This window comes from Pristiophorus japonicus, chromosome 13 (assembly GCF_044704955.1).
Source record: "Pristiophorus japonicus isolate sPriJap1 chromosome 13, sPriJap1.hap1, whole genome shotgun sequence".
Lineage (NCBI taxonomy): Eukaryota > Metazoa > Chordata > Chondrichthyes > Pristiophoridae > Pristiophorus > Pristiophorus japonicus.
In genome coordinates this window covers 159,961,688-159,985,940 of record NC_091989.1, presented here as the reverse complement: position 1 = coordinate 159,985,940, position 24,253 = coordinate 159,961,688, and the positions used below count along the sequence as shown (strand labels likewise).

At 46.7% G+C, this 24,253-nt stretch overlaps 1 protein-coding gene across 3 annotated transcripts in view; it reads left to right on the top strand.

The window, feature by feature from the left end:
- Positions 1-24,253, top strand: part of LOC139278942 (early endosome antigen 1) — a 1,017,310-nt gene that overhangs the window by 116,250 nt on the left and 876,807 nt on the right. For all 3 annotated transcript variants that reach the window (XM_070898220.1, XM_070898221.1, XM_070898219.1), the window contains exon 4: positions 19,347-19,430. In XM_070898220.1, coding sequence (XP_070754321.1) covers positions 19,347-19,430 — 84 coding nt within the window. The remainder of the gene's footprint in view (positions 1-19,346; positions 19,431-24,253) is intronic.

The following is a 24,253-nucleotide window of genomic DNA, read 5'->3' as shown; positions in this document are numbered from 1 at the left end:
TGTCTTACGGATGTTTTGTGTAAGGCCCATGCTTTCGTACACCTCGGTGAATATGTTGCTGGCTTGGAGTTCAACCTTTGTGCGCAGATGCAAGCATTGTCCGTGTACTGTAGTTCGACGACAGAAGATGGGACGGTCTTGGATCTTGCCCGGAGATGACGAAGATTGAACAGGTTTCCACTTGTTCTGTAGTTTAGTTCCACTCCAGCGGGGAGCTTGTTGAGCAGGAGGTGGAGCATTGCAGCAAGGATGATCGCGAAGAGGGTTGGCGCAATGACACAGCCCTGCTTGACCCCGGTCCGGATGTGGATTGGGTCTGTGGTGGATCAGTTGGTCAGGATCATGGCTTGCATGTCATCGTGGAGCAGGCGGAGGATGGCGACAAACTTTTGGCTCAGAGCCTTTTTTTAAAAAAAGGGACAAGTCTGACCGGCAATTACAGAGGAATCTCCCTGCTGTCGGCCACTGGGAAAGTCATCGCTAGAATCCTCCTCAACTGTCTTCTCCCTGTGGCTGAGGAGCTCCTCCCATAGTCACAGTGCGGATTCTGTCCATTAATGGGTACAACGGACATGAACTTTATGGCGCGACAACTGCAAGAGAAATGCAGAGAACAGCACCAACCCTTGTACATGGCCGCCTTTGACCTTACAAAGGCCTTTGACACTTATTCACGAGGGACTATGGAGCGTCCTCCTCCATTTCGGAGTGAGTCAACAACAGGACCTTGACTGCATCCAGACTTTGGCTGACAAGTGACAGGTAATATTCATGCCAGATAAGTGCCAGGCAATGATTATCTGCAACAAGAAAAGGCCCAACCACCAACTCCCCAACCTTTGATAGCATCCACCATGGCCAAGTCCCCTACAGTCAACATCCTGGACTAGTCATCCTCATCATCATGGCTGCAAGAGCAGGGCATAGGTAGATACTCTGCGACAAGTGGCTCACCTGGATTGCTCTGGATAGTACTATCCAGGACAAAGCAATATACTTTGATAGTGCTCCTGTCACTGAACTGGATTTCCACCACTGATGTACTGTGACTGAGCATATACTATCTGCAGGTTGCACTACAGCAATTCTCCAAGTTTATTGTTACGGGATCTCCCAGCCCTGGACCGCTATCATCAAGAAGGACAAGAGTGGAAACATCATGGGAATCTCATCTCCAAGTCTCTCTCCAAGTCGCATCATCATCCTACCATTCCTCCTTCATACTAGATTGATCACTGGGATAAGAGGGTTGTCCTAATCACGAGTGATTGAGTAGATTGGCCCTATACTTTCTGGAGTTTGGAAGAATGAGAGGTGATTTCATTGAAACATACAAGATTCTGGGGGGGATTGACAGTGTAAATGCTGAGCGGTTGTTTCCCCTGGCTGGAGAGCCGAACACTGGGGGGCATAGTCTGAGGATAGGGGGTCAGCCAAATTAAGACTGAGATGAAGAGGAATGAATCTTTGGAATTTTCTTACCCCAAAGGGCTGTGGATGTTGAGTCGTTGAACATATTCATGGTTGAGATCGATTTTTGGACTCGAGGGGAGTCGCGGAATATGAGGATTGTGCGGAAAAGTTGAATTGAGGTTGAAGATCAGCCATGATCTTATTGAATGGCAGAGCAGGCTTGAGGGGCCGCATGGCCAACTCCTGCTCCTAATTCTTCTGTTGTTATTATAGCTGGGTCAAAATGCAGAAATTCGCTACCTAATACCTTTTATGTGGAAGTACCAGGACCACAAGGACTGCAGCAGTTGGAGGAGACCCACTTTTATTTAAAAAATATATATATTTTCCTATAATTCTCACCCCCCCCAAAAGAAAGATCCAATGTCAAGGCAAACCAGGAGCCAGAAGCTGTACCTTCGAAGGGGACAAAATATGAATAGTGAATGCAACCTGGTCAGCATTGCCCACATCTCAAGAACAAATAATGGAAAATAAATCTAATTTGTCCTTGCAAAATATATAACTCAAAAATCTTGACTTATGATTGATAGAGGACCACTCCTTATGATGCCAGCTCACACCTGATCTACAGTCAAGCTGTCCACCTGCTTCCAGGTCTCGAGCAGCTACTCATTCATTGTGGTTTACAGTTTTACAAAACAAAAATTCCTGATTGGTGGATAATAAGGTCAATATCACAGTGATGACACAGGAGCTAGCTATTGGCCAACCTGCTTGTTGATGTGCATAATCAAACTTTTGGTGCCCCAGTGTTCCAGTCCTTGACTGCCAATTCACTTACCATCCCAGGCTACTTGCTGTATCCCCAGCTCAAGCACAAGATCATCCCTCTCTCAACGCATACCACAGGTTGCTACTCTTGTCTAGTAGGAGATCCTTTTTTTCTAGTTCTTAACAAAATTTTTTCTAAATGAGGAACACCGACATATACATTCATGCATAGATGAAGGGAAAGAAAGTGTATGATGCACAAAGAAGATTTAGAGACATTTACAGATAGAGGGAAGAGCAGCGGAAGATTTTGAGACAAAGAAATGACGGGCAAAAAAATGGATGACAAAGAGAAAGATGGAGTGAGACAGAATTAGAGAGTGACATGAGCAGAAAAGCTGTCAAAAGACAGACGAGCAATTTTTTTATTGCTATTTTTGTCTCTCAGCAACGTCGTGGGAAATCAACTTGTTCTTATAATTTTTACAGATGCCACCTCTTGACTCAAGCTGTATAGAGAATGCAATTAAATGTGTAGGAAAGGAAACACAAAGTTCAGATCAATATAAAAACAGTTGATATGATTTTGAAAATTAAGAAATGTACTCTGACATGAAAGGAAATACGCAAGCTCAGAAAATATATATTTGCAGACTTCTACAACCTTGTTGTTGAATAGATTTTGAGTTCGTGATTCACCGCATCTGCAGGAGCTTCTTTGGATCATTTCAAAGCACATTGATTGTGATAAAAATGACGAGTGATTAAATACTTCATTATGTTGCACTAATTTGGATGTTCAGTACAGCACCAGTATACCAATAAACAGGATTGCAATTTATAATCTTAAAATAGAAAGCTCAGTGTGGCAAAATAGTAATTGCCTGCTTCCTTCCTATTGGTCGTGTCTGTGTTAGTTCAATATCTAATGCTGGTACTTCACTGCATTGCTGAAGCCACTACCCTTTAGATAAGGCATGTTCCAAATTCTGTTAGCCTATGCTGACAGACAATAAGCCAAATAATTGAGGGAGTCATAGAATCATAGAAACTTACAGCACTAGAGGAGGCCATTCGGCCTATCTTGCATATGCTGGCTCTTTGAAAGAGCAATTGTGCTTAGTCCAACACCACTGCTCCTTAACCCTGTAAGTTCCTCATCCTCAAGTACCTGTCCAACTCCCTTTTTAAAATGTAATCGACTTCTGTTACTATTTCCAGGGTTGAGCACCTTGCTCGAACCGTTGCACAAGTTGCTACGCAAGGGAGACGACTGGGTTTGGGGTCAAAATCAAGAGGCCGCCTTCAAAAAGGCCAGATACTTGCTGTGTTCAAATAAGTTGCTTGTATTGTATGACCCAGGTAAACATCTAGTTTTAGCATGTGACTCGTTGTTGTACGGTGTCGGGTGTGTTTTACAGCAAGCACATGTAGCGGGCAAACGGCAACCGGTTGCATATGCGTCTAGAAGTCTATCCAAGGCCGAAAGAGCCTATAGTATGGTCGAGAAGAAGGCTTTGGCCTGTGTCTGAGGTAAAATAAAATGCACCAGTATTTGTTCGGACTCAGGTTTGAATTGGAAACCGACCACAAGCCCCTAATCTCACTGTTTTCGGAAAGCAAAGGCATAAACACCAATGCTTCGTCGCAAATCCAATACTGTCGGCCTACTATTATACAATCCGCCACAGGCCAGGCACTGAGAACTGCGCTGATGCCCTCAGCCGGCTACCGTTGCCCACCACTGGGGTGGAAATGGCGCAGCCCGCAGACCTGTGCCTGGTCATGGGTCACCGTAACGGCTCGCCAGATCAGGACCTGGACCAACCTGGACCAACCAGGACCCTGTGTTATCTCTTGTAAAAAGTTGCGTCCTCAATGGGGGTTGGTCAGCGGTCCCAAGAGAAATGCAAGACAAGATAAAGCTGTTTCACCGTCGTAAAGACGAAATGTCCATCCAATCGGATTGCCTCTTATGGGGCAACCGCGTCGTCCTGCCAAAAAAAGGCAGGGCAACCTTCATACGCGACCTACACAATGCCCACCCAGGTATAGTCATGATGAAGGCTATCGCCAGGTTCCACATCTGGTGGCCCGGCATTGACTCAGACTTGGAGTCGTGCGTGCGCCAGTGTAACACTTGCTCACAATTGAGCAATGCCCCCAGGGAGACTCCACTTAGTCTGTGGTCCTGGCCCTCAAAACCAAGGTCCAGGATCCACGTCGATTATGCGGGCCCCTTTCAAGGAAAAATGTTCTTTGTTGTAATGGACGCCTACTCTAAGTGGATTGAATGTGTAATAATGGCATCCAGCACGTCCACCGCCACCATTGAAAGCCTCAGGGCCATGTTCCCCACAAATGGCTTGCCCGACATTCTGGTCAGCGACAATGGTCCGTGTTTCACCAGCTCGGAATTCAATGAATTCATGACCCGCAATGGCATCAAGCATGTCAGGTCTGCCCCATTCAAGCCCGCATCCACTGGCCAAGTGGAGTGGGCAGTCCAAACCATAAAGCAGAGCTTGAAACGCATCACGGAAGGCTCCTTGCAAACCCGCCTATCCCGGGTGCTGATCAATTACAAGACACGACTCTACTCGCTTACTGGGGTCCCCCCTGTGGAGTGACTAATGAAACGTGCACTCAAAACCAGGCACTCCTTAGTCCACCCGGACCTCAACGATCAGGCGTTATCGGCAAAACATGTACCATGATAGCTCGGCTGTATCACGCGACATCACTGTAAACGACCTGGTGTTTGTGCTGAATCACGGTCATGGCCCGAAATGGGTCGCTGGCTCTGTTTTAGCCAAAGAGGGGAATAGTGTTTGTTATCGAACTGCTTAATGGACAAACGTGCAGAAAGCATTTGGATCAGACCAAATTACGATTTACAGGTAACCAGGAACTACCGGGAGAGGACCTTACCTTCAGCAATCCACATACACACACCCAATCAGCAACAGACCTAGCTGCCAACCACGAGGATGATCCTACCATCTCCAACAGCACTGCAAGACCGCAATGGTCCGACCAACTCACCCATGCCAGAAATGACACACAGACGATCAACCAGGGAGCGCAGAGTTCCGGATTGCCTCAACCTGTAACTAACTCGCATCAAAGACTTTGCGGGGGGTGGGGAATGTTGTCATATATGTATACTCTGTGTGTATACTATGCTGGTACCACCTAGAGGGTGCAACTGTGGGAAGCCCAGACAGGAGCTGTATAAAAGGCTGGCGTTGAAGAAGCTCTGCAGTTTGAATGAAGAGACTAAGGTCACAGCAGTTCAAGCACAGCACTAGGCCTCATGGAGTTATTCTACAGATAAGTAGAGACATATTAACTTCCACCAGCTTTTCGGGTAGAGCATTCCAGATCCCGACCACTGAGTGAAAAACATTCTCCTCACCTCCCCTCTAGATCTTTTGCCAATGATTTTAAATCTGTGACCTCTGATTATTGACCCACTCACCAGAGGGAATAGTTTTCTCTGTCTACTCTAACAAAACCACTCATCATCTTGAAAACCTCTATTAGGTCATCTCTTAACCTTCTCTGTTCCAAAGAGGACAGTCCTAATCTTTCCAAACCCTCCTCCATAACTGAAGTCCCTCATCCTCTGTACCCTTTCCAAAGGCTTTACATCTTTCCAGAATTATCCAAAATACTTCAGCTGAGGCGTAACCAATGATTTATAAAGTTTGAGCATGACCTCTTGAGGCCGAAATTCACATCTGCATGAAACGGCACGGACCTACCGTTCAAAGTCTTGCGGCGGCCTATCTGGAGAAATTCAGCTGCTCAAACTTTTTTTCCAAGTGGGGCAGAAGTGGGGGTGGAGCGGAGTCATCAACACTACTCTCCCCTTCAGTTAAAGGGGAGAGCCGCTGCGAGCTCACATCTTTTTCAGTTCGGTCCACTGGGCCACCAAGGAGTGTTTCGGCTGGGCCAGCAGCCTGGCACCCAAGGGAAGGTGCCAGGCTGCCTGTTGACGGTCCGGCCGAACCCGGAGGTATAATTGGACCGGGCAGCTGCTGACAAAAAAAATAAAATGGCGTCGCCGCCAGCGGAACCTCCTCTTTAAGGGCGGCCGCACCCGCAACCAACAATGCCCAACAAAGAGTGCCCCGACACAAAAAGCTGTTGGGGGCACCGAGCGGCAGCCGAGAGACTTTTGCAGGTGAGTTTCCCATCTGGAGCGGCTGTACTCCGGTGCGCGCTCTGATGACATCTTTAAGACGCATCTGCAGGAGCAGGGCGGATCGTCGCAACGCAGCAAAAATCCCCGACGCGACTTTACCGAGCGTCGGCCAGGCCGCCGCAAGTCACCGACCATTTGGCACCACCCTGTGGCCGCTGCTTTCAGGCGGCCACAGGCCTTATTGGGAGGCTGAATTTCGGCCCCATTATCTTTTATATTGGGCCGAAATTGCCCATCCCGATGGGGCGGTGCGCAAGAGCCGCCGACTCTCCATGGAGGGACTGCCATTTTGTAAATTGCCCTTCGTGAGTTTTGAAGCAGTGCCCGGGACCGCTCTGCCCGTTTTCCAGCTGCGGCCTGCACACGCCGACCCCTTACCGACTGTTGGGGACCCTCTCGCGAAATTGTCCCTTGTGGAATGGCCCATTTCCCGGTATTGCCCTGCGGGAGTGGCGCCATCGCCACCGCCGTGTATTTTTTTTGTCGGCCAACTTCCAGGTCGGCCCGACAATTATGCCCCTGGGTTCGGCCGAGCCGCCAACAGGCAGCCTGGCACCTTCTCGAGTGCCAGGCTGCTGGCCCGGCCAAAATCCTTCCTGATGGCCCAGTGTTTGCCACTGAAGTGGCTGCAGAGTTTGCAGCGGCTCTCCCTTTAACTGAAGGCGTTGAATACTGGTCGGGACGGCGGACCCGCTGCAAGGGCACTTCTGCCCCTCAGCCGAGATAACTTCTCCTTGCCAAAAAAAAACTGAAGTGCCGAATATCGCCAAAAAATTAGGGTGCGCCCTGTTTCGGGCGGAGGGCAATTTCTACCCCTATATCTCTTTATTAACTCGTGCTTTTTAACTACCTTATCAACGTGTCCTGCCACTTTTAAGGATTTGTGTCTCTGCTCACCCACACTTTTCAAAATCATGCCATTGATACTATACTGTCTTTTCATATTAGTTCCCCCAAAGTGCATCACTTCACACTTCTCTGTGTTCAACTCCATCTGCCATACATCTGACCATTTCACCATCCTGTCTGTCAACCTGATGTCTTCAACTATCCTCATTACTATTTACTACATTGCCAAGTTTCAAATATCTGACAAACTTTCTAATGCTGCTCCCTACACTCGAGGTTGTTTATAAAAATTGAAAATAATGGACCCAAATTAACTCTTGGGGAAAAGCACTGCAAACCACCTAATCTAAAAAACATTCATCCACCACCACTGAGCCCATTTTTATTCATGCTGCCACTTTCCCCTTAATTCCATGGGCTTACATCTTCTTGATAAGCCTTCTGTGTGGCACTTTGTCGAATGCCTTCTGAAAGAGGTGGTTTGCAGTGGTGTTCCCCAAAGGTCAGTTTGGGGTCCATTACTTTCAATTTTTATAAACCACCTAAACTCGGGTTTAGGGAGCAGCATTGTAAAGTTTGTAGATGATTCAAAACTTGGCAACGTAGTAGATATATGCAATACCTACTGCACTACCTTGATCAACCTTCTCTGTTACCTCATCAAAGAATTTAATCAATTTAGGCAGACACAATTTGCCTTTAACTAATCTGCTCTCCTTGATTAACCAAATTTCCAAATTAAAGTTTATTTTGTCCCTGATAATGGTTTCCAATAACTTCTCCACCACTGATGTTAGGCTGACTGGCCTGAAGTCCTTCCCCTTCAGTTAAAGGGGAGGGCCGCTGTGAACTCTGCAGCCACTCTGGGCCACGAGGGAGTGTTTCAGTCGGCCAGCGACCCGTTAACTGAAAAAGGGTGCCGGGCTGCCTGTTGGTGGTCTGGCTGAACCTGTGGCCACCGCCTGGCAGTCGGCCGACAATTATAATAAAATGGCGGCTGTGGCAGTGCACCCTCCCCTTTTTAAGGTCGGACCCGCCGCCCAGCCACAAAAAGGTTCACGCCGGGAAAAGCTGTTGGCACCGAGCGACGGCTGATCCGCTCCTGCGGGGCAATTTCTCACGTGGGGCAGAAAGGAGGTCGCTGCGGGTTGGTGGGGCAGAGTGGAAACGTTCTGTGCCAGGAAAATCCACGAGGGTTGTTTTAAAAATGTCGGCCCCTCCGTGCCGACAAAACGGTGAGTCCTTACCGACCCGTGGCCGCCTCAACAGCTCTTATAGAAAGGGGCAATTTCGGCCCATAATGTTTGAAATATTTTTTAAGAGTTCAATTTAATGTTGCCTGCTAATCTTTTCTCGTAGCCTCTCTTTTGCCTCCCATATTGACTTTTTAATTCCTTCCTGTATTTTCCGTAATCTTGCTGGTTATTAACTGAATCTTGCTCCTGATATTTGTCATGAGCCTCCTTTTTCTGTTTCATTTTAACTTTTATTTCCTTTATCATCTAGGGTGCCTTCACTTTAGATGCTCTACCTTTTCCCTTCAAAGCAATATGCCTAGTTGGTACCTGAACTATCACTTCTCTGAATGCCTTCTATTTCTCCATTACTGCTTTACCCTGCAATTGCCTTTTCCAATCTACCTGTGCTCGGTACCTTCTTAAATCACTGAAATGAACTCTTTCATAGTTGAGCATTTTTACCTTTAATATTTTCTGGTCTCTTTCCATAATTAGTCCAAATAGAATTATGTTGTGATCACTGTTAGCGAGATGAATGATCTACCCTTCAGTTTCCCTACTTTATTTCCTTGAACCAGATCCAACACTGCTTTCTTCTTTAATAATACAACTGCTTTCTTCTGTGTTGGATTGGAAACATATTGATCAATATGCTTCTCCTGTACACGTCAGACATTCCTCTCCTTCCCTACCCTTGGCACTATGTTTTTCCCAGTCTATATTAGGATAATTAAAGTCTCCTATGATTACTACTATTTTTGTTACATGCCTTTGAAATTTACCAACAAATCTGCCCATCTATCACCTCTTCACTGTTTGAAGCGCTATTTAAAAAAAAACGTCCCAACAATGTAGCAGCTCCCTCTGTTCCTTAACTCAAGCCAAATAGATTCAGTCCGAGAACCATCATTTCTATTTAGAATCTTTGGGCCCAAATTTCCACATGATTCGCGCCTGATTTTTAGGAGCAACTGGTGGAGAACGGACTATTTTAGAAATCGCAATTCTCCACATTTTTTTTTCTGCAGTTCTAGTCAGGTAGAACAGTTCTAGTTTAGAACAGAATTTTTTCTTCAAAAGGGGGCGTGTCCGGCCACTGACGCCTGATTTGAAAGTTTCCACAGTGAAAATGTACTCCAAACTAAAGTAGAATGGCGCCAGTGAAGATTTTTGTAGAACTGAAAAAACCTGTTCTACACATTAAAAAATCAGGCGCAGGTTACAAATTAGGCGTCCAGAACGAGGTGGGGGGGAAGGGAACTCATTAAATTTGACAATAAATCCTTATTTATACTTCTACAAATATTATACAAATAAATCCAACCTGAATAAACATTTATAAGCCAAGAAAAGATTAAATAAACCATCTTCCTACCTGTGTGAAAGTGCTTCAGCCAGGGAGAATTCTGCAGCTGTTCGTGCCGCTGAGAGAGAGAGAGTCGGGGAACAGGAGCGGGTGTCGGGTCGGGGGGGGGAGCGGGCCTCGGGTCGGGGGGGAGATCGGGTCTCGGTCGGGGCGGGGGGGAGCGGGTCTCGGGTCGGAGCGGGGGGGGGAGAGAGCGGGTGTCGGGTCGGGGCCGGGGGGGGGGGGAGAGCGGGTGTCGGGTCGGGGCGGGGGTGGGGGGGGAGCAGGTCTCGGGTGTCGGGTCTCGGTCGGGGTGGGGGGGAGCGGGTGTCGGGTCGGGTCTGGTCGGCGGGGGGGAGTGAGTGTCGGGTCCGGGGGCGGGGAGCAGGAGCTGGCCGTGGGAGGAGCCTCATTCACGCAGCCCCAGTAAGGCCATTCAGCCAGGGCTAGGGGCTGCGTGCTTCGGACCCCTCCCACACAGTTCGGCGCCTGGAGCTACTGCACTTGCGTGCCGACTGTAGCGCGCATGTGCAGAGGTCCCGGCACTGTTTTCAGCGCAGGGACCTGGCTCCGCCCCCCCCACAGCTCGTGCTGGCTGCGCCGAGTGCCACAGGACCTGTAAGTCGGTGGAGAATACCGAGGATTTTTTTAGGCGCCGTTTTAGGCGCGGGGCGCCCGTTTTTTTTCTTGTGGAAACTTGGGCCCATTAATTCTGCCATACTCCCTCCTCTTTTTCTTTCTCTATCATTCCTGAATACTTGGTAACCAAGAATATTAAAAACGCATTCCTGTTCTTGTTAGAGCCATGTTGCTGTTAATGGAACCACGTCGTAATCCTATGTGGCAACTTGTGCATGCAGCTCACCAACCTTACCAGTTACTCTATGGCCATCGACACACATACAATTTAATACCTCCTTCGACACTTTTGCTATTTTCCTCAATCTGGTTTACAATTTTTGGGATATTTCTAATTTTACTGCTGTTGATATTTCTCTGATCTCATTGCTGCTCCTTTCTGCTATTTTTTTGGTCCCCCTGCCCAATTAGTTTCAACCCTCCCTAACAATACTAGTTAACCTCTCAGCGAGAAAATTGGCCTCGGCTGAACAGGTGAACATAAGAACATAAGAAATAGGAGCAGGATTAGGACATTTGGCCCCTCGAGCCTGCTCCGCCATTCAATAAGATCATGGCTGATCTGATCCTGGCCTCAACTCCACTTCCCCGCCCATTCCCCATAACCCTTGACTCCCTTATCGCTCAAAAATCTGTCTATCTCCACCTTAAATATATTTAAGACCCAGCTGTCAGGGGTAGAGAATTCCAAAGATTCATGACCCTCTGAGAGAAGAAATTCCTCCTCGTTTCTGTTTTAAATGGGCGACCCTTTAATTCTGAAACTATGCATCCTAGTTCCAGATTCCCATGAGGGGAAACATCCTCTGCATCTACCCTGTCAAGCCCCCTCAGAATCTTATAGGTGCAACCCATCCATCTTATACACATGCCCCTTTCCCCAGAACTGGTTCCAATGCCCCAAGAACCTGAAACCCTCCCTCCTACACCTCTTTTTCAGCATCACATTTACTTGAGCTATGTTCTTGTTTCTATACTCACTACCACGTGGAGCACAGGGAGTAATCCTGAGATTACTACCTTTTGAGGTCCTGCTTTTTAATCTTTTTCTTAGCTCCTGAAACTCTACCTGAAGGACCTCGACACTTTTTCGACCTATGCCATTGGTTCCAACATGGACCACGACTTCTGCTGTTCCATAGCCTCACCCCTCCCTATCTATACTCTCCTCTAGCTCTACAACCCTCCAAGATCTCTGCACTCCTCCAATTCTTGGCCTTTTGCACATCCCCTATTTTAATCGCACCTTCATTGGTGACTGTGCTTTCAGCTGCCTAGGCCTATGCTCTGAAATTCCCTCGTTAAACCTCTCCGCCCCTCTACACTTCTCTCCTCCTTTAAGATGCTCCTTAAAACCTACCTCTTTGTCACCTGTCCTAATACAGGTTGAACCTCCCTTATCCGGCACCACCCCTTGTCTGGAACCATTCCTGGCGCATGCGTAGAACTCCGACATGAAGTCCTTCCATGCTGCCGACTCAATCGCTGGCCTGACCCCGCGAACCACCCTCCCTCCCCAATGATCTCTGCCGCACTCTCAGCCCCAAGCCAGCCAGCCCCGATATCCCCTTGTTCAGTACCTGTACCATCCAATTTAATGTGACCTCCCCTCGTCCAGAAAAATCACTTATCCGGAACAGGCCAGGTCCCAAGGGTTCCGGATAAGGGAGGTTCAACCTTTATCCCCTTGTATGGCTCCGTGTCAACATTTTTCTGCTAACGCTCCTATGAAGTGCCTTGTAACATTTTACTATGTTAAAGGCGCTAGATAAATGCAAGTTGTTGTTGTGTTCGCCTTCCTCCTCGCAGATTGTCCTGCACCCGCCCCGTGATATCCTTTACTCTGGCACCATACAATTCAGGAATCACATTTGCGTTCACAGAAATGCCGAGCTATGCCCTAACTATTAAATCCCCTATGACTACTAATCTTGGTCAATAGTCTTAAATGAATTTTACACAATTAAAAAAAAATGATGTAATGTTTGGACCGTGCCTGAATAAGATGCAAATGTTTTTTTACTTTCTTCTTCTATTAAAATTTGTGTTCATTACATTTATTTTATTGACCTGTCATCTTTCTTAAATGTTCTCACAGTGACCATTTTTTTAATTGGCTTTCCAAACAACTAGGCTATATCAGATCCTGTTATTTGTATAGCACCACAACAGCCAATGCTTTTATTGCTTAAAAACCAGCACTTGTAATGTTATTGAAAAAATGAAGCCAGAAAATTGTAAATCTGAGTGAGCCAGTGCTTCCTTCATTTATAAAACCTTCGGGCTACATATAGCCTGAGGGCCTGGGGAGTGACATGTTCACTGCCCCACATTTCAGACTGCAGTGCAGGGATATCTAAGCTTTTGTTTTTATTGTTCCCATTGGAGCTTTTTTTCTTCTAGTAGAAGCCTTTTATTCTTCCACTTTTCCAGAAAATTGCATTTGTTGGTAAATTGTGCAAAAAAAATGGTATTTAGCATGGATATTTAAACAGGGCAATTAATCAGTTTTGTAGATCTTTTAGCACAATCATATTGCTTCATTCTTAGTATCCAGAAGTGTGATCATGTTGACCGATTAGATGATAGATTGGTTGCTGTCATCCATAATTTCCACAAAGGCCTGAGCACACTGTCTCTGGGAGCTAGTTGTTCAAGAACCTCAATAAACCACGGCAGTTTTGATGCCCTCTGCACGTGAGCTCTCCATGGTGACCAGTACTTTTGGGGGCCACACATTAAGTTTAAATCCATTATTATGTAATTGAGATTATATAATCTCAAGTTGCTAGTAATGCACCTTGATGTTCTGATTTAAGATTTATCTGGCAATATAACAGCAGTGCTAAAATTACCCTTTCCAAACCCCAAGGTGCATGAAATTTAAACAAGACAAACCAGCAACTAAGAAAGGAGCAAAAATAGGACTGAGTTGCCTTGGCACCGAAGGCTGGATTTGGGACTGTATGTTGCCCATAGGGCACAGCATGTACTCTTGTGTGAACTCGATTTTTCTGATTTATTTGGATATGTTGAAATTGTTGAGCAAATGACTGACTAACTAGCGCCATACTATTGACCTTTACTTAAAGAGCTGTATTATTGGTAATCTGTATTTTGATTTGGAAGAAATACTTTCTAGATTTGAATCAATTGCTCACTGGAAACAACTTGAATATATGAAGAATCTTGAGCGAGCTGAAAGGCAGAGACCAGGAATCTGATGTCACACAAAGTGGAACAGATGAGATGATGATCAGTAGAGAACATCACTGCTTGCATGAATGGCTTGAATACAACAACAACTTGGATTTATATAGTGTTTTTAACATAGTAAAATGTCTCTGCTTCACAGGAACATTATCAAACAAAATTTGAGCCATGTAAGGAGATAATAAGATGGTGACCAAAAGCTTGGTCAAAGAGGTAGCATGATCTCTGACATCTCTTACTGCATGGTAATGAGGTGGCCCTCCTTTTTCTGCTGTTTCCTCTCCTTCCCTCAGGTCTTATCGTCTGATGAGGATTGTTGCTGCTGCTTGTCCTCCTCCAAACACAGGCCCCTCTACAATGTAATGTTCAATATGTAGCAGACCATGACAATGCGTGACACTCTTATTTCGGGCATATTGTAAGGAATCCCCTGAATGTTCCAACCATCTAAACATCTGCTAGAGCAATCCTATCGTATGCTTGATAAAGATCCTGGTTGTCCCCTTTGATTGCATCTGTGCTGCTCGGGCGTGTTAGAGTTGCGCTTTGGTGTTATCAGCCAGGTCTGCAGGAGATATCCCTTATCCCCCAGCTGCATTATGTTCCTCACAGGGTAGAACAGCTGGCGATGTTGGAGTCTTGAGTATAAAAGCATTTTGGGAGCTCCCTTGCCACCTTGCATAGACCTGCTTGTTAATGTTCCTGTGATTGGCCACTATCTGTACATTGATCGAGTGGAATCCTTTTCTGTTGATGAATGTTGCTGGCTCGTGTACCGGTGCCCTGATGGCCACGTGTTCAGTGAATCATGCCCTGCACATCAGGGAAGCCAGCAACTGCTGCAAAGCCACATGCACTGTTGTGTTGACTGCTAAGGTCAGTGGGGATGGTGATGGACTGCTTAGCTCTGGCAAAGAGGGTGTCAGTCACCTGCTTAATGCAGCTACGAAGTGCAGCTTGTGAGATATGGCTGATGTTCCCAGTTACAACCTAAAAGGAGCCAGTGACATTAAAAATTCAGGGCTGTGGTGACTGATGGTTACGGACATTTTGTGCCCCTCCCTTGGTAGAGCAGATAACAGACCTCATTGAAGGAGGTTGCAGAGATCTACAAGAGCCTGCCTCCTGCACTGCTCCACAATTCGACCCAAGAAGGTGAGTCTGTTACCTCCTGTGCACAGCCCCTCTTAATTATTGTCTTCTGAGGTCCAGGTGCTGATGCTCGTTGTGGTTGTTGAGGCTCCTCCTCGTCCAAGTCTTGCTCCACCCAGCAGAATGAAGCAAGGATGGCACCCACACAGAAAGATGACTGAAGGTTTGCAGGGTAACAAAAGTGTAGAAGTCACGATCTGGAAGTTGGAAATGGTCCTGGCAATTCAGAAAGCAAAGGATCCTTTGATCTAATGAGCGATGTCTGAGAGCCCTCTTTTATAGTGCATCAGGAGCTCTCAGACACCAATTCCACTAGGTTTTGCTGGCAGTTCTGAAAATGGGCAGGGCATGCGCTATTTTGAGTTTAAAGCTGATAAGTGGCAAGTTACATTCACGCCACACAAGTGTCAGGCAATGACTATCTCCAACAAGCGAGAATCTAACCACTGCCCCTCGATATTCAACAGCATTACCATTGCCTAATTCTCCAATATCACTATTGAACAGAAACTTAACTGGGCAAGCCACATAAATACTGTGGCGACGAGAGGCTGGGTATTCTAGAATAAGAACATAAGAAATAGGAGCAAGAGTAGGCCGTTGGCCCCTCGAACCTGCTCCGCCATTTAATAAGATCATGGCTGATCTGATCTTGGCTTTAGCTCCACTTCCCTACCCACTCCCCATAACCCTTCACTTCCTTATCGTTCAAAAATCTGTATCTCCACCTTAAATATATTCAATGATCCAGCCTCCACAGCTCTCTGGGACAGATGTACGACCCTCAGAGAAGAAACTTCTCCTCATCTCAGTTCTAAATGGGCGACCCCTTATTCTTAAACTATGCCCCCTAGTTCTAGATTCCCTGTCGAGTGGAAACATCCTCTCTGCATCTACCTTGTGAGCCCCCTCTGTATCTTATATGTTTCAATAAGATCACCTCTCATGCTGCAGCGAGTGTCACACCTGCTAACTCCACACCATCTACAAGGCACAAGTCAAGAGAGTGACGGAATACTCTCCACTTGCCTGGATGAGTGCAGCTCCAACAACACTCAAGAAGCTCGACACCATCCAGCACAAAGCAGCCCGCTTGATTGGCACCCCATCTACCACCTTAAACATTCACTCCCTGCACCACCGGCGCACCGTGGCTGCAGTGTGTACCATCTACAAGATGCACTGCAGCAACTCACCAAGGCTTCTTCGACAGCACCTCCCAAACCCGTGACCTCTGCCACCTAGAAGGACAAGGACAGCAGGCGCATGGGAACACCACCACCTCCACGATCCCCTCCAAGTCACACACCATCCTGACTTGGAAGTATATTGCCGTTCCTTCATTGTCGCTGGGTTAAAATCCTGGAACTCCCTCTCTGACAGCACAATGGGAGTGCTTTCACCACACGGACTGCAGCGGTTCAAGAAGGCGTTTCACCACTACTTTCTCAAGGGCATTTCGGGATGGGCATTAAATGCTGGCCTTGCTACTGATGCCCACATCCCAGGATCGAATTTAAAAAAAAATGTAGTTGGAACGAGTATTATGTCTCAGTAGTATGATTTTGATTTTTCATTACGACTTCCTGAAATGGTTGCCGGACATGCGGCCAGAAACAGTCAGTTAAAATGGTATGGGCAGGGTGGCCCCAGATGCGACATGACCCCTCCATTCCCACCAGGCAGGCGGGGTTAAAACCATCTCTGCATTGTTTACGCCACTTCCTGCAAAAACAAATACCAGTTTTAAAATTTAACCCTCGAGTATAGTTTAAATGGGTACTGCACTTGTTTAAGGGAACATTTTATTTCATGCACATAGAGTCAAAGGGATTTCAGTATGAGTCTGGGGCACTGCGAGCTCTCCACCCCAACTACTTATTCCAGGCCTATTTTCATATTTGCTTCCCTGTATCCTATCATATGCTCTTAAATGCTCTGATTGATTTGGTTTCAATGGCCACTTGTGTTGCTGTTCTGTATGCTTGGCAGAAGCCTGGCTGAGCCCCTGGCCAGCGGCAGGGTTGAAAGGATACAAGATGCTGGTATCCTTGCGTTATGCTCCTTCTGGCATGTACCTCTTGCTTTCCCACCCTCCCCTCACCACAACTCCACCCTTGTGCCTTCCTCATTTCAGACATCCCAAGAAATGCAGCCTGCCCAGCCAGTGGTTGGCCAAGAAGAGGGAGAGGAGAGTAAAGAAGAACAAACACTGTCACTTGATTTCACACTCCCAGCCACACCTCCTCTAGATCATCTGACAAGGCCATTTGCAGTGTCCCCCCCACGGTCAGTCAGCAGCCTGCCACCAGCCATGCTGCATCTGCTTGGATAGCACTGCGGTGACATCAGTAAGATAGGCAAAGGCACACAAAAGACAGCCACTAAGGGAATGCATAAGGGTGATTAGTCGATATCTTTATCATATTGGATAGATAGATGTATAAAGTTGGATTGTAAAGTTTGCTTTGTGGTGGCTTTTATTTCAGCATTGCGGCCAAGAGGACACTGTGATGGTCGGTAACAGAGAGACAAATGTTGAAAGGGGATTTGGTGTTAGGTGTTATGGTCACTGGTACCACAGATAGTTGAGAACGTCAGTGTTCTCGCTCAGGCCAACATCCCCAGCATTGAAGCACTGACCATACCCAACCAGCTCCATTGGACGGGCCACATTGTCTGCATGCCCAACACGAGACTCCCTAAGCAAGCGCTCTACTCAGAATTCCTGCACAGCAAGTGAGCCCCAGGTGGGCAGAGGAAACGTTTCAAGGACACCCTCAAAGCCTCCTTGATAATGTGCAACATCCCCACTGGTACCTGGGAATCCCTGGCCCAAGACCACCCAAAGTGGAGGAAGACCATCCGGGAGGGCGCTGAGCACCTCGAGTCTCGTTGCCGAGAGCATGCAGAAATCGAGCACAGACAACGGAAGGAGCGTGCGGCAAACTAGGCTCCCCACCCACCCTTTCCTTCAACCACTGTCTGCCCCACTTGTGACAGAGACTGTAATTCCTGCATTGGACTTTACAGTCACCTGAGAACTCACTTTTAGAGTGGAAACAAGTTTTCCTTGATTTCGAGAGACTGTCTATGATGATGATGATTCCATCCCGGATATCCCGGCCAGAAAGGGGCTGTCGTGATTGTATCTTCTGCGTCTTCCTTTTCCCTCTGCGAGCAGATGCTGTAAATCTGAAATAAAAGCATAAAATGCTGGAAATACTCAGCAGGTCGGGCAGCATCTTGACCGGAGTCGTGAACTCTGTTTCTCTATCCATGGATGCTGCATGACCTGCTGAGTATTTCCAACATTTTCTGTTTTCTCACAGGCCTTCCTTTACCATCTGAAGCTTTGCAAGTGTCCAGCAGCACTCACTACACTCTTCAAAAAAAATGTTTAACATATATTGCACCAAGTCATGACTTCAATAAAATATTTAAAAATCCAGTCTAAATGCTTAAACGCAAACTTATCTGAAAAATGTGCGAGTCCTTTTAAGAAGTGCTGACAGCATCTCTGTCAGTCTGCTGCACACTCGTTTTTCAGAGCGAGCTTAGGACCCCGCGCTAAACTCAGCGCTAAGGTCCAAGTTTGCAGAACGTGACATTATGTCGGCGTGTGACGTCACGCTCTCCATATTTGTATCTCTCGGACCATCTCTGCTATCGGCAGCGCTAAGGGCCGCACTAAAATGATGGCTGCTGTGTCCTGCGCCAGAGAAGGGTGTTAGAGTGACAGTTGCCATTTTTTGTCAGGATTGCAGTGCTAACTCGTGGCAGTAAGTAGGGCAATTTCTGGGCCTTAGTTTTTAAGTCTTTCATTATAACTATAATCCATAACTCAGTTGAATCTACATTGTCCCATTTCCATGCTTCCAGTTTACCTCAAAACACAACACTCCCAACTACAACTGCACAATTTTCTTTTCAAATAGTGCCCCTACATATAAAACCCACGTTGTATGGTTGTTTAGAATAGTGATAACAACACCTTTTGAACAGTTGCATCCTTTGGCTCCAAATGTTGATTCTGGCCTGACACATAGCTTTCATCTATGGTTCTCAGTAGCTACCTGTGCACTGGTGGTTACACACCTTGGTCATTTTGTCTTTAGTAACTGGAAGAGAACCATCAAATTGTCTCCATGTTGTCCACATGCAAAATTATATTTACAAGTTTGCTGTAAATAATTCTGATTTCAGACTGGTACCTGGAGTCAAGAATTGTCGTAGGTACTGCAAAGCATAAGTTTAAGCTTCACCACTAATTTATTTGAGCTTCTATTTTTCAGAAAGTTACATTTTATATTTACCAAATTGTAATCTGTAAGGATTTGCATTGTATGGGAAGAAATAATTTTCCACTTTATATATTTTTTTAAATCTTCTATGGTTCAACTTGCTACAAGTCATGTAAAATCTCGGAAGATGGAATCTCAATGTTAAAATGAATCAGTTCATAAAATACACAGTAAATAATCATATCTATTCAATATTCTGTATTTGACAGGTGTATGTTGCTAAGGTAACGGAGTGCAAGGAGGAGAACAGCACCCTACGTACAACAAAAGAAAATCTGGAAAAACAAATTGCTGTAAGTTCTTTAGAATGACCATGGTTTTGTCTGGACCTTTTAATCACTCGATAATGGATATAATTTTCAGATTTCTGATTAGTTTTTTTTCCCTTTTACTTATGTACTCTTGAGAAGGCCATCTCCAAGGCTATTGAAAAATGAGACTGGGTTCAGCAAATAATGGATGTAAAATCTTTAGCATTTTTATGTAATTACTGTACTTTGTATTATAGCCCTGCCTTGGTGCTGTTCACTGCTGCAGAATCAGGCAAAGTGTCAGAAATGACAGTTGGTGATAATTGGTAGCATTGATCAACGATTATTAGCCGAGCTTACCAGTTTCTGTCCATATCACAAAACATTATTCATATAGGAACAAATTGCATTAAAGTGAATTAAATAATGAATCCTGTAGGGGAATTTCTTTAGCTGCATCTTGTATTATGTATTTTGTCATTGAATTGTGCAGTAAAATAAATATTTCACAATCTAGCAATAAATGAAAGGTCAGAAACACGATTTGCTTTCTCATATCCTGAAAAAATATTCAATGATTTGGCATAAATTTAAAATTAACTTAATTAATACCCTACAATACTGCATGAAAAATGCTATTTTTTTATTTATATATAAAAAAATAAAAAGAGCATGTATGTATGTGTATGTATATGTATATGTATGTATGTATGTATGTGTGTATGTGTATATATATATATATATGTGTATATGTGTGCATATATATATATATATATATATATATATAAAATGTTATTAAAAGGAGGCTAAAAGCCTTTATGCTTCTGTCCCCAGTTGATTTTTTTTTTTAAACTCTGTCATTTAGAAAAGTTAGCTATAATAAAAACTGATTCACAATGGTTCTTGGCTCTAATGTATCAAGGACAGATTCCAACAAATGCACAGGTTTATGGTCATTTAGAAAAGAAATGGAGGTTATTCAGTAAATCTTTCATTTATTATTTGGAACCAGAACTACAATATCACATCTAGAAACTACATACTGCAACCAAATCCTATATAACTTAATTAAAAATAAACTTAGTTGCAGTGTATCGAGCTGCTGTTGAAACAGATTAATATACGCTTTCCTGATGGCTCAACTTGTTGAGGAGGTGAAACTCTTTTTGGTGCATGAAACTCTTTTTGGTGAGGAGGTGAATAGCTGAGTTATATTCAACAGGTGGTTCCCCTTGTCTGTGCTAACTTAGCTGATTTCAACATTCCTGGGCTGGAAAGGGGAAAATAGCTAGCATACTCATTCCTCCGTGCTATTCATCCACAACCCTCCCTATTTGCATTTGTGAGCTTGCCATGTATAAACTGAATCTGATTCAAGTGTTAAATAGCCTGCCACCTATCATTGCCTAGACAAGATATGATGGGGAAAAATTGGAGAAAGGAGGATAAAATTAGAAAAATTAAAAATTAAAATGAATTTACAGATTCTGAGGATTTTTTTTGAACAGTTGAAGAATTACTTCAAATTATAAAAATTAGAGTTGGGTAACTCACTTGTAGAAGAATAACGCATTCTGAAATATTCAGCATAGTAATTAATGTCAGTAAGTTCAATTGAAGAAGCATCTCTGTGATTAAATTTAATCTGTACTTCATGAGCCGAAATTCAGTGCAGCTAGAAAGCTGGTGGCGTTCAGGCCTTTTTCCCCGATTCGCGCCGCAAAGTTTGTGGTGGCCATTGGATCCAAATTCAGCTTTTTGACCACAAGAAAGTGTTCCAGTCTTATTAGCCCTTCAAACCTGAAGGTTTACAGTCTTAATTGGGGCGTTATTCCCATGGGAAATTCATCCTTGGGGTGATATGGCAACTGCCATTGCAGCACATTGGAACAAGTGTATCGGTGCTGCTTTGGAGAGGATGACCGCGGCTCTGCAAGAGTCGATGGAGTGTCTAAGTGCTGTCTTATCTGGTAGCTTTCAGACTGGCTGCTCGCATGCAGTCTCAGCTGGATGCCCTCTGAGACCTTGATGTTGCTTATGCAGCTGGGTCCACCGCGTGCCACGGGGGGACCTTTTGGTGTGGCGCCACAGCACCGACCTGAGCTCCCTCAGATTGCTGGTGGTGGTATTGTGCCGCCCCGGTGAGATATTCAGGCTCCTTGGGCCAGGATACGGATGATGCACTCCCTCTGGCTCTCCGCCAGTGCCTCGACGCATGGCCTCGCCCGAGCCAAGTCAGACTGAACCCTCCCAGGAGGGTGTTGACCAGTTTCCAGCCGGCCCTTCCAGGCCCAAAGTTGCTCGAGGGCATCCTAAAAGGACCTGCAGCTTCCGCACAGGGAACACCAGCAGCCTTCCCAGACCCATGAGGCAGCCACAGGGGAGACACTGAGGTGAAGTCATAGGTTATACACGTGTAAGATCATCATAGGCAATCCCTCGAAGTCGAGAATAACTTGCTTCCACTCTAAATGTGTGTTCAGCCACATGAGAAATCAGTCCAATGGTACCTACAGTCTCTGTCATAGGTGGGGCAGACAGTGGTTGAAGGAAAGGGTGGGTGGGAAGCCTGGGTTGCCGCACGCTCCTTTTGCTGCCTGCGCTTGGTTTCTGCATGCTCTCAGCGACGAGACTCGAGGTGCTCAGCGCCCTCCTGGATGCTCTTCCTCCACTTTGGGTGGTCTTGGGCCAGGGATTCCCAAGTGTTGGTGAGGATGTTGCACTTTATCAAGGAGGCTTTGAGGGTGTCCTTGAAGTGTTTCCTCTGCCCACCTGGGGCTTGTTTGCCGTGTCGAGGCTCCAAGAAGAGTGCTTGCTTTTGAAGTCTCGTGTCAGGCATGCGGATCATGTGGCTTGCCCAACTGAGCTGATCGAGTGTGGTCAGTGCTTCGATGCTGGGGTTATTGGTCTGAGCGAGAACACTGATGTTGGTGCATTTGTCCTCCCAATGGATTTGCAGGATCTTGTGGAGGCAGCGTTGATGGTACTTCTCCAATGCTTTGTGGTGTCTGCTAGAAATAGTTCACGTCTCTGAGCCATATATGAGGGTGGGTATCACTACTGCCCTGTAGACCATAACCTTGGTGCCTGATTTGAGGTCCCGCTCTTCAAAAACTCTCTTCCGAAGGCTGCGCTGGCACACTGAAGGCGGTGTTGGACGTCGTCATTGATGTCTGCCCTTGCTATGATAGTAGGCTCCCGAGATATGGAAAATGGTTCACATTGTCCAAGGCCTCACCGTGGATTTTGATAACTGGGGGGCAGTGCTGTCTTGGTGGAGGACCTTTGCCTTATGGATGTTTAGTGTAAGGCCCATTCTTTCGGACGCCTCAGTGAAGGTGTTGACGATGGCTTGAAGTTTGGCCTCCGAGTGTGCGCAGACTGTAGTTCGATGACAGAGGATGGGACGACCTTGTCTAGCCTGGAGGTGGCGGAGGTGGAACAGATTCCCATTTGTTACCACTCGGAATGCTGAGCTGGGGCGACGTTTCCAGTCTGAGCCCCTGGATTGAGATTTCAGTTTTCTCTCTGTGAATCTCTCTCTCTCTCTCTCTCTCTCTCTCGTTTTTTCCCCCCCCCTTTTCTCTCTTTCTATTTGTCTCTCTCCCCCTCAAATTTTCTGATTCTCTCATTCCCTTTCCTCACTTCTATTTCTTTCTACTCCCGCGCTCTCTCTCTCTCTCTCTCTCTCTCCCCCTCCCTCTCTCCCTATCTCCCTCCCTCCTTTCTCTCTCTCTCCCTCTTTTTCTCTCCCCATCTCCCCCTCTCTCTCCCCCCCTCTCTCTTTCTCTCCCCCTCTCCCTCTCTCTCTCCCCCCCTCTCTCTCTCTCTCTCTCTCCCTCTCTCCCCCCTCTCCCCCTCTCTCTCTCTCCCCATCTCCCCCTCTCTCTTCCCCCCTCTCTCTCTCTCTCTCTCTCTCTCTCTACTCCTCTCTCTCTCGCTCTCTCTCCCCCCTCTCTCTCTCTCTTCCCCCTCTCTCTCTCTTCCCCCTCTCGCTCTCTTCCCCCTCTCGCTCTCTTCCCCCTCTCGCTCTCTCTCTCCCCTCTCTCTCTCTCCCCCTCCCTCTGTTTTTCCCCCCTCTCTCTCTCTCTTCCCCTCTCTCTCTCTCTTCCCCCTCTCTCTCCCCCCTCTCCCCCTCCCTCTCTTTTTCCCCTCTCTCTCTCTCTCTCTCTCTCTCTCTCTCTCTCTCCCCCTCTCTCTTCCCCCCCCACCTCTCTCCTCTTCCCCCCACCCCCCCCATCTCTCTCTTCTCTTCCCCCTTCCCCATCTCTCTTCTTTTCCCCCTTCCCCATCTCTCTCTCCTCTTCCCCTCCCCCCATCTCTCTCTCCCCCTCCCCCCATCTCTCTCTCCTCCTCCCCCCATCTCTCTCTCCTCCTCCCCCCATCTCTCTCTCCTCCTCCCCCATCTCTCTCTCTCTTCCCCCCATCTCTCTCTCTCCTCCCCCCATCTCTCTCTCCTCCCCCCATCTCTCTCTCCTCCCCCCATCTCTCTCTCCTCTCCCCATCTCTCTCTCCTCCCCCCATCTCTCTCTCCTCCCCCCCATCTCTCTCTCCTCCCCCCCATCTCTCTCTCCTCCCCCCATCTCTCTCTCCTCCCCCCATCTCTCTCTCCTCCCCCCCACCTCTCTCTCCTCCCCCCATCTCTCTCTCCTCCCCCCCATCTCTCTCTCCTCCCCCCATCTCTCTCTCCTCCCCCCCCATCTCTCTCTCTCCTCCCCCCATCTCTCTCTCTCCTCCCCCCCATCTCTCTCTCCTCCCCCCATCTCTCTCTCCTCCCCCCCATCTCTCTCTCCTCCCCCCATCTCTCTCTCCTCCCCCCATCTCTCTCTCCTCCCCCCCATCTCTCTCTCCTCCCCCCATCTCTC